Source organism: Equus caballus, chromosome 6, assembly GCF_041296265.1.
Source record: "Equus caballus isolate H_3958 breed thoroughbred chromosome 6, TB-T2T, whole genome shotgun sequence".
Lineage (NCBI taxonomy): Eukaryota > Metazoa > Chordata > Mammalia > Perissodactyla > Equidae > Equus > Equus caballus.
The window spans coordinates 62,425,545-62,445,500 of NC_091689.1; the positions used below are offsets into that span (position 1 = coordinate 62,425,545).

Sequence of the window (19,956 nt, forward strand, 5' to 3'; positions counted from 1 at the left end):
CTGGCCATTTTCAGAATAGTATTTATTATTCTAAGAAGCTCTCGGGATCTTACTTACTTCTTTTCCACATACGAGCAACTTTGTTTCTACGTTTTTTGAGAAAATTCTACAGAAGCGATGTGGCTGCAGGCAGCATATTATGACACTGTCAACAGCCTCGCCACAGGAAGCAGGGTGAAACATCCTGAGAGCTGCATTCTTCATTCCGAAGGGAACTTTCCCCTTCACACCTCACGGTGCCCTAAATAGAATCCTTACTTTGTGATCCACAAAGGCCACACCTGTGCCCTGACAGCCCAGAAGTCTTTCTATATTCAGAAACAAGTGTTTCTTTCCTTTGAAATCATTTCTATGTTGTATCATCTCAACTAAGTTTTTGGTTGTTGTGGAATTTATCTCTGTGAAGCCTTGGAAGTAATGAAAACCAAGTGGGAAAAGAACCAGTAATGCTTCTGTTGTTTTGTTTTTTTCTTTCGGTTTTTTTTGAGGAAGATTAGCCCCGAGGTAACATCCACCACCATCTTCCTCCTTTTGGTGAGAAAGATTGGCCCTGAGCTAACATCTGTGCCCATCTTCCTCTATTTTATATGTGGAATGCTGCCACGGCATGGCTTGATAAGCTGTGCCCAGGTCCGCGCCTGGGATCTGAACCGGCGAAGCCCTGGCTGTCAAAACAGAACGAGTGAACTTAACTGCTATGCCACCGGGCCAGCCCCTATGCTTCTACGTTTTTAATAGTGAACTTCAAAATTATTTACTTTTAGATACTTTATTTTCGCACCAGCTGTTAACAAAGCTCATGTTGGAGCCATCCTTCTAGGAGCTGGGAGTGAATTCACATGGAAGTACTCTTTTCCAGGATCATGTAGGGGACAGTTTAGTCTCTGAAAATACACTGTGTTCAGGTTCTTTTTCAAAATGCTGCTTTGCAACTGAACAAATATGTTTCACATCCCATTAAGTATAACAGGAAGTTTTCCTTTTGAAAAAATGACCAAAAGGGCCGTACCCAACGTTGAAGTACTGCCGCATTTCCTGCCGCCGGTTCCGCATGATTGCCTTGTATTCCCCGATGCGCAGCTTTTTGCCGTCCACGAGGCAGGTGCGCTTCGGCCTGGGCTTGTATTTGTAGTCAGGGTACTTCTCCAGGTGCTGCTTGCTGAGCCGGGCTTGTTCCTCATAATATGGCTGTTTCTCTAGGTTTGTCATAGCTTTCCAGCGAGATCCTATGAGGAAAAGAAGGTTAGGATTCTAATTTGCACAGCTGCGAAGGATCCTAAAAAGATATAACTGAGAACAAGTAAGTCTAAAGTAAAAATGTTGGTCAAAACTCATAAACACATAAAAATGCTTTTGATTGGTGAGCTGTGACTCAAGAGGTGAGAGCCCACAAGAACAGAGGCGTTGATGGCTGTGTCCTCAAAGGAACTGTGTACCCAAAGATACAAACACTGAGTAATATATATATGCTTTTTGGCTTGAATTAACAATTTGTATATTATGTACTTAAAAGCTCATAGAGAATTTAATTTCTACATTAGATCATAATCTAATTCAACTGTGAACAAAATATTATGCAAAAACTCTACATATTTTGAATCTGAGGCTAATTAGCTATTGGGTATTTTTATGTGGGGTACATTACTGACTACAAAGTTTTCTAACATATATTACATGTAATTCTCATTCTCCCCTAAATGTTTAAGTATGCTTACATGAATGATTGCAATTAAAAATTCATTTCATAAAATTTTAATTATAAAATATTATATTAATGAACATGCACTGGGTAACTACTGTGTGCTAGATACTATGCTAAAAATTTTACATAAGTTGTCTCATTTTTACCTTTCACCACAATCCTGTAAGACAGAGGAGATCGATGAGAAAATTGAAGTTCAAAGAGATGAAGTAACTTACCCAAGGTCACACAACTACTAAATTGCAGAGCTGTGACTCAGACTCAGGTTTGATGGAACTGAAAGTGTGGTACACGGTATGTATTTACACACCTATTCCCATCTACTTAATATGATCTAGCAGAGGTCACAATTACAATAATAAGTATGTACTGAGATTTTTCTCTTAATAAATCACTTTCAATAATATATAAAGATGTCTTCTCCTGTGATATAGTATGCAATAATAATGTTAATCCAACTTGGTTTTCCCCTTCTTTTCACTTTTAATTTTGGTTTGGATTCAACCAGGATTGTGAAAAAAAACTGTTTGAAATGTAATTAAAAATAGTTTATGCTAACTCTCAATACAGACGTGATTTAAAGTTTTGATTCTATCAGTACGGCTATGTGTAGTAGTAACAAAGGCAATAGTAACAATGTTTATTTTTTATTAACAATGTGAGAAAAATCCATCTATTTGCAGATGAAATGTGTTTATCCGCAAGGAATCAACTCAGCTCTACCCAAACGCACACAGACCAAGAGAACTGGAATTCGGAGATTCCTACCAAATATCTCCTGCACTTGCTGCCTTTACCTGCCTTCCAAAGTCATCTGAGCAAGATCTTAAGAGCTTTTGAATGGGGTCGTAACTCAACTATAACTGCTATCTCAAGTGCAAATCGCGCACTGATGAACAGTTCTTCCCTACGAAAGCTCAGTATGAGCTGTTCTATTTATTAAAGAATTGCAGTGAAAGGGATAATCTCTCTTCCCTTATAATTGCTTCCTATTGGAGCAGATGTTGCCTGGGTGGGTACAGCCACGTAGGTGTTACAAAGATTTATAAACAGCTTTTTCCAATCTAGACGGCAACTATGACTTTATTCTATTTACAACAGAAACCCAGGTTACAGTTCAAATAATAGAGTTTATTTTTTTATTCCTTTCTCAAACTTATGTTTAAATAGCAGCGTCCAACATTAAGTCAGTTGGTCAGGCCATGTCACTTGAAGGTACTATCTCAAACTCCTTATTGCCCAACATTATTCTGAAGAGGTACTTGAAAATCATTATGGTGTTCTCAGGGCAAATATAAACACAGGTAAAGCTATAATACTATTGAACTGAATCAATTCTTTTCTTGGAGTTTCTTACAAGTATGTACAACAGAATTTTGAACCCCAGATCATGGAGTCGAAAAGTCAGCATACCAGAAATAATTTACTGAATAATTATAGGAATACATTTAAAAAAACGGATCAAAGATGGTTGACTTAAAATTCACTAGCTATCTTTATCAAAAAATAGAGCAAAGAAACTAACATTGTCAATTAGAGTAGGAATTGCTAAAGATTCTTCCCTAAGTTTAAATGTTCTATAAGCTGAAAAACAGCATGTTCCTCTGGGGCTGGCCGGTAGTATAGTGGCTAAGTTTGCATGCTTCACTTCGGCAGCCTGGGGTTCACTGGTTTGGATCCCAGGTGCAGACCTATGCATCGCTCATCAAGCCATGCTGTGGTTGCGTCCCACATATAAAACAGAGGAAGATGGACACAAATGATAGCTCAGGGCCAATTTTCCTCAGCAAAAAGAGGAGGATTGGTGGTGGATGTTAGCTCAGGGCTAATCATCTTCTTCTTCGTAAAAAAGAACATGTTTCTCTAAGGAAAGAGAATGTTTATGCCTCATAGTAACCTGCCTTGGAATGTGAGAACTGTTTTTAGATTTCCTACTATGTGCATGATGCTGTATTAATGCCTGGATGTGCAGTGCTGAATCACTATGTTCCTATCTTCTTGGAGCTTATGTTCCAGTGGAGAAGAAATAAAATAAACAGCTAATTATAAAATTTATTACTTTAATTATAACTGTGGAAAGTACAGGAAGCTATGAGAACATATAAGGAGGTGGGATCAGTCCTGTGCAGGTCAGGAAGGTTTTGCTGCAGAAATGACTCCTACAGGGATGGAAAGAGAAGAGCATTCTATGGAGGAAGAATAGAACGGTCAAGGCCTTGCAGTGGGAAGGGGGATTAGAGGAACTTAAATAAAGTTGGTTTGGCTAAAATGCAGAAGAAAAAAGGATAATAAAATATGCGTAAATTCTCAGAAAAGTTGGCTTCTAAATCTGGCATGAACTGGAATCACAAAATATTTTGACACTTGATAATATAATTTCTCTGGAAGTATCACTGAATTCTAAGCTACATTTTAAAATATGGCCATATCATAGTTTCAAGTCTTTTCAAAACTAAGAATTAAGATAGCCTAAGCACTAACTGGGGGCAAAATGGCTAACTGCTCCATTTTATGACAGCGTGGACCAATGTTTCAGTTTGGTGGCACGTGCAGTTTTCATTTTTAAATAACAACTTTTGAATGGGGTTAAGCAAAGGACAAGTTTGGTTTTGGTTTCAAAGGCTTTGCAGGTACAACAACCACTATATGTAGCTGTGATGTACACGCCTGAAACACATTAGTAGGAAAGCATTTGGATTATCCCCATAAGAGATGAAAACATCTACTTGATTTGAGTCTGGCTGGTTGCTTACCCTGGACCATCTTCATGAGTAACTTGCCTGTTGTTTTCAAAAGATGAGTCTTTTATAATGAAAAATAAAGTACATTTGCGTATTCCTCCTGATGACAAAGAGGAAGCTTCAATTAAAAATATTTGATGTTGCTAGACTTTGGGTGGTAAACACGAGGTAGTCTATACAGAAGGCAAAATATAACGTTGTACACCTGAAATTTATATAATGTTATAAACCAATGTGACCTCAATAAAAAAATAATAATAAAATAAAAGCAGGTAACGCCCTGGAAAAAAAAATTTGATGTTCAAAATCAGAAAAAAAATCGGCCTTGAAAGTGCACTTTTCCTTTCTAAATTTGGCAATATAATAAAAATGAAGAGTTTGAGCTGAGCAACATTGTCATCTCCATGGGGTCTGTAATGAATTTGCACATTTTACTCCAACTACTGTATATCTAATCAGAAAAAGATGTCCCCCACCCCCTGATCTAGCGCCAAACGGTAAAAGGTGATTCCTTATGTTAACAATTTCAGCAGAATGGCTTATTAAAACCAGATTTTAGGGTATTATAAAATGCTTAGAAGCCCTTTAAAATGTCAACTAGGATCCCCAGAGACTACATAAAATGTCAACCCAGCTCAAGCGCCTGTTTTAAGCAGAATGAATTAGCGGCATGCTGTCGAAGGCTGTTATCCAAAACAATCAGTAAAGAGGAAAACATCAAGCTTTCTTTGTACTTTTATATGAAATGGGCCATTTAGAACGATCTTGTGGATATTTGAAGATCACTCATCTATTTGAAGCTATGACTAAATACTGAAGTCCCAAACACACCTCAGTGGGTTTATGTTCCTGCTATATCTTTAATTAATACAAAGGTCTGAAATTAGACAGCACTCTCTTTAATGTAGCCTATTAGGGTATAATCATATGGTCATTCTAATATTCTCGCCTCCAAACCAGAAAGAAATTCTTTTAGCTAGCTATCTCTTTCCCATAAAGACTTTTGCTACATTTCCTAAGATACTTCACATCACCAAAACTGATTTTCTCTTATACTTAGGATAAAGTTTTAACCAGTGATTATCACTTTTTAGTATTCAGACACAGGAATTGAATGATATAAAGACAATTCAAACAATCTTAGTATTTAGTTTATTTTGACATTTTGGGATTTCTAATTTGGGAATAACTGACATATTAAAATATGAAATATGCTTATATTAAGTATTTTATTCTTTTCTAGAGTTTTTCTAAATGAAACAGGTATGATTTTTTTAAAGAACGGGAAATTTCACATGGAAGGTAGAATATAGTCATAAAAAGGGAAAAATAGATCAGAGATGGTAGAGATGCAAAAAATATGCATTTTTTTGATCAGTTCCAATTTTGGTTTGCATGGATATATACTTTTATACATAAGTATTCACATTTTCTATGTATACCTAAAGCTTCACATGCTCATATGTTTTGACATAACATTCATCTAAAGATCTCAAAATCATTTAGATGAAAATTGAGACACAAGTTTAAGTGGTTAATGGTTTTTGTTTGTTTGGTTTGTTCTCATTACAATGCATGCTATCAACTGGGTGGCATCTCTTACCATTGTTGAGAATGGGGCATCGTAAAAACGCACGTATACGTTTAGTAACTACTTTTAGACGATCGGTTCCTTAACGGAAAGAATCAAAAGGGACACTATCTACATTAACTACATGTTATTCCAAGTGCATTATGGATTTTAATAAAGCTTTAATAACTCAAATTTTGGTACTTATTCATTAAGGCTACAATTTGCTGACAGAGTTATGTGTTCATATTCTATCTTTATCGTTTAGTTCTTAGAAGTCAGAGAATAAAAAATCAGAATCTGCTTAAGTTGTCCAGTACCTGGCCACCATTCTAAGTGAAGATGAAGATGATGATGATGATGTCAAGAGGATAGCACAAAAGAAATGGAATCTTCTGTTCCTTTTTTCTGGGACTTAAATTTGTCTATAACAGGTCTCTTCATAATCAGCAGCTTCCCTCTCACTCATCTTTTCTGTGTGCTTCAGTGTCTACATATGTAGGGTAAATATGTACTTTATCTGTTAAGCTGAAAGCTGCCATGACAGGAAAAATCCCTTTTTAAATGATACTGAAAATATGCCTAAGGTTACTAAAAGTATAAATTAAAAAATGCACACTCTACATCTTTTTGTGTCCTGATGATCTAAAGTGACCTTAGGTTACAGCATTTAGAGCAAACATTATCTCCAGTCCCACCCTAACTCCACGATGGCATGACTTCTATAGTTTGCAAAGGAAAAGAATAAACACAGTTAATGCCACTATCAAGTGGCTCATCTGAAAGCAACTTTTTTCCTAGACTTAGTACAAATATTTCTAGATTTTTAAAGAAGAGAAAATATTACAACAATTAGTACAGAGACACACAATTAAATTCGCTACAGAAATTGGACACATTTCTTGACGAGCATGGAACGCTTCATCATCAGAAGAAAAGGCTCCATGATGACACATATCACGTTATGTTAAGCAGATAACATGAGCTGCCTGGCCTCCAAACCTAGTTGCTCCCAACAACTGCAGAAAACAGAACTATAGATTTATTCCATACATCACTTAACCCTTAAGGCTTTTCTTACCCAATATCTTGCTGATGTTGGAGTTGTGCATGTCAGGGAAGGCTTGAAGGATTTTCCTTCGTTCATCTTTAGCCCACACCATGAAGGCATTCATGGGACGCTTTATGTGGGGCTCATTGCTCCCACGTCCCCTGGATTCTCTATAAATTCTTGATTCGGAGACTCCAGCACTTCCTAAAAATAGGGAACATTGCTTCACGTTAGTGTTAAAACTTCTGGCAATTCTCTTCCTTGCACTACTGTTTTTCAGTCTACTAAAGTAACTGAAAATAAAAAGTACATTTGATAATGGTACTTCCAGTTCTTGAGACAGATGCTTGTTTATGAAGTTCTTGTGATAAGCCTTGTGGTGGCAAATGTTGCATTTTTGTTTTTAATCCATTTCTAACATATTTTCCCTTTCTTTGAATGGACTGTGGACTGTTTCACCACTTACTTTCAAGAGCACACAAGAAACTTGAACATGTGATCTTTGATGCAAATTGGAAAGAGAATAGTGGGCTTAGATCAATCGGCCTGCTGGTACTGTAGAAATATTAGACAGGTAAGAAGCTCACAAAATTGTGAAACACTAATACATTCAGCAGCATGGATGACTACAGGTAAGGATGTGTCTCTGCTACCTAATGCCCTTTTCCTCTCTCTGAGGCTATATAAATAAAAATGCTGCTAGATAAAATTTTGAAGTTAAAATACAATATACTTCTTCTCCTGTAATGTGTTTGGCTTTTCTTTGAACTTATGTGCTAAGAAACGAATGAAATATGCCGATGCAGCAACGATAGTCTGCTCCCCAAAGATATTTGAAAATGGTCGGGAAAAGAACAAAAGAATAGTAACATTACTATGTTTGTTAAGAAGTCTACAGCCATGTATTTAAGGTGGAAAAAATAATATATTCGCTCCCCTGAACTTTCCCCCTAACATCTATGCTACCCAGAGACCCATTGAAAGTTACATTCCAGTTAGCGAGACTCATGATAATAAAACACAACCAAGAGCCACAGTGGAACTTTTGGGAGCTGCAGTCACTCCTCTAGGCTTTATGTGGCTTTATAGAACAGCTTCAGCAGATTAAACAGCTTCCAGAGATACTTGAGTTTAGGCAAAGAAAATAAGGAGAAATAGAAGAAAACACAGAACTCTGGTAGTAAGTTTTAGAGGGTTACTGTTACAAAAAATGGAAAAGATGTATTTCGGTAGCATATACAATTTTAGAATAATTTGGAGATTTCTAGAGCTTGTATTATTACTAAAAGCACTACGTTTTTCCCCCTTCCTTCATACTCTTCCTTTCTTTTCTTAATTTGAAGGAACAGGAATCAATCAAAATTGCTCAAACTCGAAGACCTCTCCAGCAGCAAACAAAAAACATCGGATATATGTTGGTAGAGTTTCTCATTATTTTTCATTCATAATATGTTCTTTGGTCTGATGAATACTGGGAAATATTTTGCATACAAGCCTGACTGAATTTAACAAATAACAGCAACAAAATTTTGATGTTTTAATGCTGATTACCATGGGTATATTTTATCATGCGAATACAACTTAAAATTTATGAAATGTGTTATTACCAGTAACTGTCTTTTTATTGACAAAAATGAGTGCTAATATGTGGCGACATCTTTGTAAAACGGGTTTGTAACTAGCAAATGATCATTTGCACATCTGCCTTTTCTCGTTCTTACACCTTACAGCAACATAAGCAATAAAATGAACATTACATGACTTCATCAAAGCTAAACAAGCTCTTTTTATGTACTAAGGCCAGGTTTATTTTAGCCAAGCAAAGCAGAAAATAGAAGGAAACGTTTGGATAGAACAGGCCAGAAAAACGCAGGCTTTTCTTGGATACCCAATTGAATCAAATTCAGTTTTGACAAAATTATCTGGTTAAATGCACATTTGGCTAGTCTATTGGCTATTATAGAACTAGACTTAAACGTCGAATCAATGGCCCAAGGCAGAGTAGATAACTGTGTATTTTGGGGGATTCCTGGGAACCCTTTCTTTCCTAAAATATGCTTCTCACTGGCTTGCCCTGGTGCAGTCTTTTCTATAGGCAGGGAACTTCCTCTGCAATAGTGACAAATTGGAGGACAGTACTCTTAAAATGCATTTATGTCACCTGACACTGGAGAGGGGTTCCCAGCTGGGGCTCAGTGTAAGAGGAATACCACTTTCTTCCTTTTCCCTCTTTGCTGTGCTATTAAGAGCACCAATTTAATTAGTTGTCACTGTGGCTGTTCAGAATATTGAGAAATGATGCAGACAACAGAAGTCTCCAGGCACTTGAGGAAAGCAAGGGGGTGTGCAGCTGGGGTTCTAGCTGTGTTACAGAGGGTAGGTAGGGCACTTGGCTGTATAGTAGATAGTATAAAAGGGAAGGGTTTCAAAATGCAAGAAACAATCCTGAAAATGTGCTCTGCACAATGTATTCTGGTCAGGGTTTGACAAATGAAAACTTAAAAATGAGTTTATCTAAGGACAAGTTTCTGCAAAGTTTGTTTCGGGCGTAAGAAACAGGGAAGTAAGAGAGAATGTAGATGGCGATTGAGAGCATCTGCTTAGAATCACGCCATCTTGAACCCTAGACCTGTCTCTAGCACTTACAGCCCTATAAGCCTTGGAAAAAAGGATTCAAAATTCCTAAGGGCCAATCTCTTTATCTGTAATAGTACTTATCTCACAGTTGTGGTGGGGATTAATGAGATGATTTCCGCAAAGTACTCAGCAGAGAGTTTGGCAACTGGGAACTGCTCAGTACATGTAAGCTCCTATTCTAACCATCAGGTACAAGGTGGCAGTCTTGTATATTTTTCAGTAGTTTTAATTGGCACTAAATAGACACTTTGGCACACTATTGAAATATAGATGAACAATTGTCACAAACCATCAGAATCTCCACTCATATTGAAATCCATCATGGCATGGCTAAATTTTCCTTCTTCATTCTGTTTAACCGCCAGTTGCTGAGTCAGACTCTCCAGTGTTGTTTTTTCCTTAGAAAAAAGAAATTTATAATGAGAGTTCAATCTGGAAATTATAATTATTCAAAGACATTTTTTCTTGGGCCATATATAATACATTAGCTTCTGGAAGGGATGGGATGTTGACATATACACTTTTGCACTTTCGGCACATTAGGCAGAGATAATTGAAGCAAACGATCAGCAGGATTTTTGAAGGAATTCCGATTCCTAGCATTTCCTGCACAGTCTTGGCGTTTGGGTTTGGTATGCCTAAAGGATATACACTGGGATCCTTGGAGACAACCTCCCCAAATAACAAAATGTGCACAGAAATTTCATGGAAACAACCTGTTTTACAACATTTGGAATGCCTGTTTTATTTTTAGCCAGACAGTGGAAGTATAGAAGTGGCATGGGGCCCAGAGAAAGTCTTCCAATAGTCAGGTGACCAAATGATAGAAACATAATTCACAGTAGTGCCCTCTGGTTGCCATCTCCCTAAATGCCATCTGCATTCCTCATGCAAGGGTAATGAAGATGTTTAAATATTCATTGCTAATTGCTTGTCAAGTCTCTGTACATTCAATGTGAGTGCCTGCTACTTGGACCACAATTTGATTTGGATTGCTAAGCCAAAATATTGAGTTGGCGAATTATTTGAGATACAAATATACCGAAATTAGATCTGCAAAGACATCAAGTCATTTAAAAGCATGCAGTGCATTGATTTGAATTCGTGGAGAACATGGCACCACAAACCAAATTATTTTCAAGGAAAATATAATGCTTAATATAAACTACATGCGACATTAAACTGCTCCCAAATTAAGTAATTGGGTGATTTTAAGAACAGTAACAGCGTACAATGAAAGGTTTACAACTTTTTCTAGCACTCTCCATCATTGCTCTGAGGATGATGTGGTTCCAAAACAGTTTTAAGAAAAGCCTCTATTGGATTTCATAAAATTTGCTCATGTTTCTTTATAGTTATTCACCTCATTTTCTGAGGAACATAGCCATGAGTTGCACAAGTGAACCACATACACTGCGGAACAGCTATTGACACAGTAAAATGTTCACGGAAAATAATCAACTATTTAAGATAATTGTATTACAGGTAAAGGGCCCAACTAATGTTCCCACCAAGAGCCAACAGAGTAATTGAAATTCTTAATACACTACATGCTTTATCTCTGCAAAGTCTCCAACGCTATTGCAATTGTACATACTAGATAAAAAATTCTCTTCATTTAGTGGCCTTGGAATTCCTGTTCTCTAGTCATCAAATTCTGCACATAATTTAATAGAGATAAAAATGTTTTTAATTGTCAATCTGTGTAAAATACAGTAGGAAAACTGGAAATAAGACAGTTATATCAACTTTAGTTTTTACAGGATTATATAATACTAAAGTTGACGAACTATATTTTTAAAAATGTAGAAACTGACCCAATTTGTTTTGTGAGTGAAATTGGTATTTTCAGCTGCTTTTTATGTTCTGGGTTTCTTTTGCTGAGAGAGTATGCAGTATATATTCAGCTAAGCTCAGGAGCACCAAAGACACCAGCTTAACAGACTCTTTAGAGTAAATGTAGCTGTTAAAATAGAAGACAGTTATATTAAAAGACCACATTCCATCAACATGATCTGATAGTCCCGGAGTCAATGAAGACTTTCCTGTACTATCTTTGGGGAGTATACTGGGCATGGATCGCCTCTCAGGTTTTGATTTAACAGTGTATAAGGCAATAATGCTACATATTTTCTACAGAATTTTCCATTCTGAAGTAAAGTCTTTCAAGAAGAAAAAGCAAAATGAAGGCAATCAGAGTAGAAAAAGAGTGAAATGCAAAGTGACTTCTAAGGCTCTGAATTCAGCTGTACAGATCTTGTGCCATCTTACCAAGAGGCTAAAATTAGCAAATGATGAGCAGGAAAGTCACAATCTGTTTTTACAGTAAGTAACCTCTAATCATCTGTCTCTAAAGCACATAGTATAATAAAAGGACTCAAGTAGTTGCCCAAAAGTGGAATTTACAATATTTCTCAAGAGGACGTCAGTGGTAGAAAGCAGAAGTCAACATGGTAAGCTGGATTTTCTTTGTGACCCTTTGCATAGTTACTTAAGCTAATTCTCAGACATGTGAACAGGCAAAGTGAGAGAAGAGAGAAAATGAGAAAAAGTGATTGGAGGAATTGGAGAACATGTGGAGTGCCTTTAATTAAAACACTTTACAATAGTATGTATATCAAAATGGTAACATTGCCATAATTTAGAAACCCTCACTGACAATAAGTTCAGAAGACATAAAGGAACTGAGGTAAGGAGGATATAATAAAACCAAGTGGTTATATGGTAAATATATGGTATATAAAAATATAGCAGTTGTATGGCAAATAATTACCATATAATTCCATATGAAAATTGATCCTGTAGTAAATGTTTATATTTAGTTCTTATGTATAGAGGTAGATATAAATCCATATGTGGATAGGAATCTAGATAATATACTGAACCACAAAAAGAATGAGTTGATTTAAGAATAGTTTTCAAAAGGTTAAATTAAATCTTCTCAGGCATATAGGAGGAGAAAGAATCAGCTAAATGCTATAAAGCACAAAGGCTGGTACACTGGGAAGATTCCTCTCATCCTACTCTTTCCAATCCTACCCATCCTGGCCATTCCCTTCCCAAAGAGTTCACCCATGTATTATCATGTCAAGAATTCAACCATTTGAGATTCTGTTTCTTGGGTTAAATATTTCCCTTTCCAAAAGCCCTTTTGCAAATGTGCAAAAATTACTGGAAAAGGTAATATTTTGATTGTCAAAGTTCTTTTAATTGAATTAATCCTTTCTAAATAGAGTCAGCTGGAACAAAATGAGGGCAGTAGATATCAGGTAGGAAGGAGGTAATTGGGAAGATGCTGAACATAGGAGACACTGAAGAAACCGAGTACAAGGAAACAGAAAAAAATGTTGATGGGCACAGGTGACAATTTTTACCAAACTTCTACTCTTAGTTCGAACTGGCTCCAGTAAAAATCACAGTAGTCAAGAATTTGTACAGAAAAAGCGTACCCCATACCCCCACTTTAAGATTAGTGTTCTTGAACAGAAATCGAAAGTATAACACTAATACTTTACTGCCCTCTCAATACTGTCCAAATGCTGATCTAAAACTGACAAGATTCATTGGTCTTCTCTCTTATACATTTTTCTATTAGAAATGAAACAAAAATCAAAGAAAAATAAACACATTTTTAAAGAAATACTTGCAAAAATTCTGAAGTGCTCTGAGTAATCTCAGAGCAGAGGGTGCAAACAGATTACTTAATACAAAGTAGTCAAAATGAAATAGTCTTGAGGATTTATAAATAAGGACCAAACAAGATGACCTGTATGCTCTCTCTCCTGAATAAAAACTAATAATTGAGTAACAACTAGATTTCTTTTGGAAAGATGGTTCTTATCTGGCTAATCAAATAGTATACAACTCTGTAGGTTTACTAAGATCAAGGGGAAACATTAAGTAAAGTCTATTTTTTACTTGAAAAAATGTTCTGACCCAATGTTGACTTGGACAAAGATCCAAGTGAATCGTATCTACAGAAGAGAAAACTGTTTCAGACCATACAGTTTCTTGGGGTCAAACGAATAACTCTAAAACTGAACATTCAAAGAACTATTATTAATGTGTTAATATTCACTCAGGGAATTTGGCAGCTGGTCTTGGACTCTGTGGCTTATCCAATGACTTGCATAATGGAAAACAGCACGTATATTGCTTGCACATGACACCAGGCAATGGTGGGAATCAAGGCGAGCCAAAAAATATCTAAAGAAATGTGGGCAAAGAGTTGATTAGAAGTGGTCAGTAAAGATCTGTACTTTCTAAGCCAACAACATTCTGGATGGCAAAACACCACAGGAGTTAACGGGAGGAGGTCATATTTGAAGTTAGGAAATAATAGGTCTTGGGATTAGGAACATCGTCTCTTAACCGACTCTGCCATATATGTTAGCCATATTACTTTAGACAAGTCAATTAACCTCTCTGGGTCCCAGAATCTTAATTTGTAAAATGGGGTTTAAACAGATGATAGATTCTCGTTAGTTTAAAAAAATTAAGAAAGATATGCTTTTAATATTAGGGGAAAAAGTCAATGGGGGAAATAGAAAAGCTAGCAATTCTTCCTAACATATAAGATTTACAGAAAGAGTTCAATATGAGTACTAAATACCCTGCCATGGTTACGATTCTCTATTCTCTACGGCCATAGTAATGGACAAATATGCATTAAAAAGGAGAATGTTGGTAACAACTGCAAAAATTGTTGTGATTTTTTTTCTTTCCTGTTGTGCATCATTTACAACAGTGTATTTGACCTTTTTAATTTTCCATCTGAGGCTCAGGCAAGATGGTTTACAGCTCCTTAATGTAATTCTAGTACATATTTAAACTAAAAGTTTCTCCTATTCCATTACTTCAGTTTATACATAAAATAACTAAAAATTCACTGTTTGTAAAGGCTCCAATGTACATCTTCTGTTGACATTTCATAAGCCAATCAAAACAAAAAACCACACAAACTGGACTTTAGGGGGAGGAGATATTTCTTCAGCTACCTCAGCCTAAATTAAACAGTGCATGATCCTGTCTTAGCCCTTGAAATTGGGATTTGTGTAAGTGCTAAGATTTGCTTCCTACCAGACACACATACACAAAGAGAGAGATGGGCTGTGGATCAGCTATCATAATGGACATCCCTGAAATAAAGCTCACAAAGCTATAAAACTCATAAAAAGCACATGCATGAAATGACAGAATAGAGTGTGATTGTCAAATGTTGACTCAGTAACAGTTAAACCCCTTCTGGCTGCACTTTTTTATGGTCTCCTTCTATACTAATGACACGGGAAGAAGAAAGAAACAAAAAAGGTTTTTAACCCTCTAATTATGTGAAACTCACAGACCACCAAAGAAGATGAAAGATTATTTATAACGTCATAACGATTTATCAGTTGGAGATTTTCTTCATCAGCTTAAGTAGAATATAAAGAAATGATGCATGTGTCTACCCCTCCACCTCTCCGTTTCACCCTTCCTTATTGAGATCGTCATTTTCTAAAAAGTAACCATCCACCCACATAACCTAACAGCAAGAATGGGAAAAAAAAGCTTTCTTGTAAACTGTGTATAAATTACACACAAACACACACACGCGCGTGCGCTTCCCTCCTACACCAACAAAAATGCAAGTTGAAGAAATCTTTCACTAATTTCCCTCTGGTCAAATGTGAATTTATCCATTAGGATAGTCCCAGATACTTTGGTACTCTGAAATCTGCAGCCCTTAGGAATATTTTTCCATTCATTTTCTCCATCAGGGAATCATAGGGCTATATGAGCTAAGAGGTAGAAAAAAGTCCATAAATGTCCTCTGGTCAAGTCATCTACAAAACTAGCCCTATCTAATCCTGATTTTTTTCCCCTTCTAAATTCAGAGATTCCCTTAGAGGAGAAAGTCATGAATTAAAACCCACAATTTTGTTCCACAATATAATTTCCTTTTATGAAATTTGGTAGCCAGCTGCATGAAATGTTTCCTCAAGTGTAACTCTGGCTAAATTTCTTAGAAACTTAGTTTCATCAGGCAATCTGATCAAAATGAAATCTATTGGCAGATCAAGTTTTCTTAAGAAGTATTATGAAGTTGAAGATAGATGAAATGGTTTCAGAAGAAACACACAGTTTCTATGAATTCAAGTCTTAATCCAGATGAATAACCTTCCAAGATAGTAAAATGACTTGTGGATAAAATTGATGAACCTCATTTATCATTTTTAAAGAACTGATTTTAAAGTGGGAGAAATGTTATACAGTCGATGACAAATAACTAATGCTAATTTTCGTGAATGAAGAGAGCAATCTGAGGAAAAATGACGTGAGCGCTTAATGTATGTTCCACAAAAGATAGAGCTGATTGTCACACGAATTAGTTAAGAGCACTTGGCAGAGGATGTGGTGACAACATGAAGCTAGTATGGATTAAGAAAAGCAATGTTATAATGACCTCAATTTCTTTTTCTACAGGAACTGGAATGCAGACCAGGGAAGCTCAATGGCCATAATGTTTTGGACTTAGCTTTAGATTGTGCTCCTATCAATATCTTTGTGGTCACGATGGAGAAATGGCACAGGACCCTGAAAAAGAGAGTTGAATGGTGCAGGAAGAGGAGATCAACAATAGCTATCTTTAAATATCTTAAGAACCTCCATGTTTAAAAAGAATCAAGACCTGTTATTTGTGAAAGAGAGAGAATTTGGCCATATGTAGTCAAAAGAGAACACTATCCAACGTTTGTAAGTTATCAGGTGAAAGAAAATGAACCATGGAAGGAAGAGTTATAGGCTGCCTCAGGATGCCAAAAATTTCATCTCCCTGAAGGTTTTCAAATGCTGGCCGTGGGACTACCTGCATGGCATATTAAAGATATCAAAGAGGCAATTCAACATCAGATGACAGGTTGAATTAAAGGCCCTTTTCATTTTCTTTCCAACCTGCAATTCTATGTCCTACTTGACTGGGCTCCCTAAAAAAAGCTAAAATATTTTGACAAACGTTTAAAACTATACATGTTTTCTTTATCCATAAATGATAATTTCCTCAAAAGTTAAGTTTGAAAACGTAAAGGCACTCCGCTTCTAATTGAGAATTCTATAATCATCTTCTTAAATTCAAATTATGAAAAGAAAACCCAAAAAAGGTTATTGAGGTATAATTTGTGAAGAGATTGTCCAATAGTAATCATATTTATAGATTTAAGTATTTATTTACAGATTTAAGTACTTTGTGAAAAACACAGTCATGGGCCTAAATTCAACATTATTAATTTAATCCTTAAAACAGAAAACCATTGCCACAGTAAGGAAGAAGTCACTGAGGTCTGTGGATATAATGCATAGAAGAGCCACTCACAGGAATCTGCAGAAAACACATCACTCACACGAAGGTACACGGGATACTGTCATGGTAAAGTTATGGCGTGCACATGTGGAAGAGGGAAGGGAGGAGAAGACAGCGAACTGCAATCTGAGCTTTCAAATGTCGGTACGTGTGATCAGCATTCAGCCAGCGGCTAAAAAAAGATATTGTTGCTATTTCAGACCAGGGCAGCTATACATACTGTGCACACTGAGTCAAATCAGAAGGGTTAATGTGAGAAAAACAAGAGGCCAACAGAGAAAAATAATGGAATTCACAACCTACACAGGATGTCCGGTAGGTGGGAGGGCTGCACAGATGTAAACACAAAACTGGAATGTTGTCTGATGATAATTGTTCTATAAACAATGGGTAACTCTGTTGCTCAGCTACAGAAACGTATAGAATTTTTCTCTTTAATGTTTTTCCTTTTCATGGTATAAAAGCTATAAAACTGTCAACAGTCGTACAAATGCAGCCTCAGTAGTCAGTAGTTACCTCAGTTAAATAAATACAATTGGATTGTTTTAAGGAGTCAAGGCTTGGCTCAGAAATGCTGGGTCTGACAAACAGAAACAGGCATATCAGGGTTATAGTTCACTTTTCAATTATCCATGGTAGTTTTAGGGGAAGAGAGAGAAAAATATAGATTAGAATAGATGTTTAAAATCTCCTTTTAATGAATGACTACAATTTCACATGTTTTATCAGTGTTACTACAAGAAAGAAAATAAATAAGATTGACCATATTCTTTTCATTTTCCTACTCATTCTCTAGTGGGGGAGTTGGTGGTGTGTGGTAAAGAAAGGAAGACCTAAGAAGGGAGCAGAAACAGGAAAAACAAAGAATTGAAAAATGATAAATTGTGGAGATGGTGATTGCTTAAATGAGATTTTTTTTGTGATAAGGCCTCAAAAATGTACTAAATTATATACCTGACCAACATTGGAGGACAAGCTCATCAAACAGGCCCTGAGTGACTCTCTTTCTTTCTTTCTTTTTTTTGGTGAGGAAGATTGGCCCTGAGCTAACATCTGTTGCCAATCTTCCTCTTTTTGCTTGAGGAAGACTGTTGCTGAGCTAACACCTGTGCCAATCTTCCCCTCTTTTATGTGGGACACTGCCACAGCATGGCTTGACAAGCAGTGCTAGGTCCATGCCCGGGATCCAAAACTGCGAGCTGGGACTGCCAAAGGGGAGCATGCCAACTTAACCACTAGGCCACTGGGCCGGCCACAGCTGGGTGTCTTTCTTGAACCTCTTCAGCATGCTCCACTGGAAAAGAGACTGAAATCTGAGTCAGAAGACTTTGGTTTAAAAACTGATCTACCACTTGAATTCCTGTAACCTTCTCAAATCTCAAGTTTTTTATTTCTAAAACAAAGATAAGAATACTGTTCTGCTTATATTACAGTATGAGATGTGAAAGCACTTTGAAAAAGGTAAAGCACAAAATACATATCAATAGTCGTTATTACTCCTATGCCTCAGAAGCAAGTCCTTCTCCGTTGTAAAGAAGGAGAGAATATATTATTGGAAAGATTCAATGAAACCCTTTGAAATAAATGCTAAATTCAGAATATTTTCCTCATAATTTGTAATCCATATTGTTAAAGTAGCTTGCAAAAAATGACAATAGAGAATACACCTACTAAATAAAAGAGGGTAACTGAAAGACAAGGTCTCTTTAGCCATTTCAGTGCCTTAAGGCTGAACTGTCTTGAAGACAGCTATTTGCTCTTGGAGATGAGAAAGGGAGCAAGGGAGAAGGGAAGGGAAGCCCATTCTTAATAGACCAGGCTTTTAAAAATAACACTTCTGGTCAAACAACAAAAGTCATTCTTATTTTACTTAGAGAAAATTTAGAAAAATCAGAAATGTGAGGACATATATGTAAATTTACAACCTCAGCACCTTGGCTTAACTATTGTTTATTCTTCTTCTAGTCTTTTATCTATTCACCATGGAAACTTACTTTAAAAAATATCTAGATCGTTCTCTACAGAGTGTTTGCTTTTTTCAGGAATACTATGGGAGCATAGCCTCATATCTTTAAATGAATAGCCAGTTTCAATCATCAGAGAGGCCTGTGGGTGTCTATCTGAAAGCTCAATTTGGCATGCCCTGTGTCTCATTTTATTGGACCATCCTGCACTAACCCCTCTACCAGAATGATGTAAAGAACACAAGACTCTCTGTTTGAAAACATGCACAGCTTTTCTAGGCTTGAAAATTAAACCATAAAAAGTTTACTGGAAAAAAAAAAAAAAACCTTTAAAAAGCTCCTTAAAAACTCACACCATAATTGCTCCCCACCAAGCGTGGGCACTTGCTAGCTGCAAGTAGTGGCACTGTGACAAATGTAGCAAAACTGAAAGCGGGCTATACTAAGAGAAAGAAAAAGTCTTCCACTGGCCATCTGTGAAAATAAGGCATGTGGCCATTAAATGCAGAGGCTGTAAATATACACAAACTCCATGAAGCAAATGGCAAAAAAGGACTAAACTTTAAGCTCAAACAAATCAAAATGTTTAATGCATAGTTACCACTGCTGGACGAAAACAGCTCTGATCTTTGCAGTCTGCAAACTCGGCATGTATTTCAATTAAATACCCCCAAAAAGAAAAGAAAGAACAAGAAAGAAATGAAAAGACACAGAAGAAAACCATCTGGAACAAAAGGCTATAGACAGCCTATACTCGATTTCTAGAAACAAACAGCCCCTTTAACTTGCACCAGCCTGTCGAGAATGTCGATTGGAATTATTGAAAGGCTGACATATAGAGTGATGGATGAGTGATGACATAATACCTATTTGCCTTTTTGTCATGGTCTTTGAAAACGGGCTGCTCTGTGCTGATAATATTCACTAAGGGGTTTTCCTCTCCCCTCCTGTC

At 36.5% G+C, this 19,956-nt stretch overlaps 1 protein-coding gene across 44 annotated transcripts in view; it reads right to left on the minus strand.

Moving 5' to 3' along the window:
• SOX5 (SRY-box transcription factor 5) overlaps window positions 1-19,956 on the minus strand; it is a 949,864-nt gene that overhangs the window by 5,823 nt on the left and 924,085 nt on the right. For all 44 annotated transcript variants that reach the window (XM_070271071.1, XM_070271064.1, XM_070271055.1 and 41 more), the window contains 3 exons: window positions 9,991-10,099; window positions 7,095-7,268; window positions 1,010-1,226 (listed from right to left, as the gene is read on the minus strand). In XM_070271071.1, coding sequence (XP_070127172.1) covers window positions 1,010-1,226; window positions 7,095-7,268; window positions 9,991-10,099 — 500 coding nt within the window. The remainder of the gene's footprint in view (window positions 1-1,009; window positions 1,227-7,094; window positions 7,269-9,990; window positions 10,100-19,956) is intronic.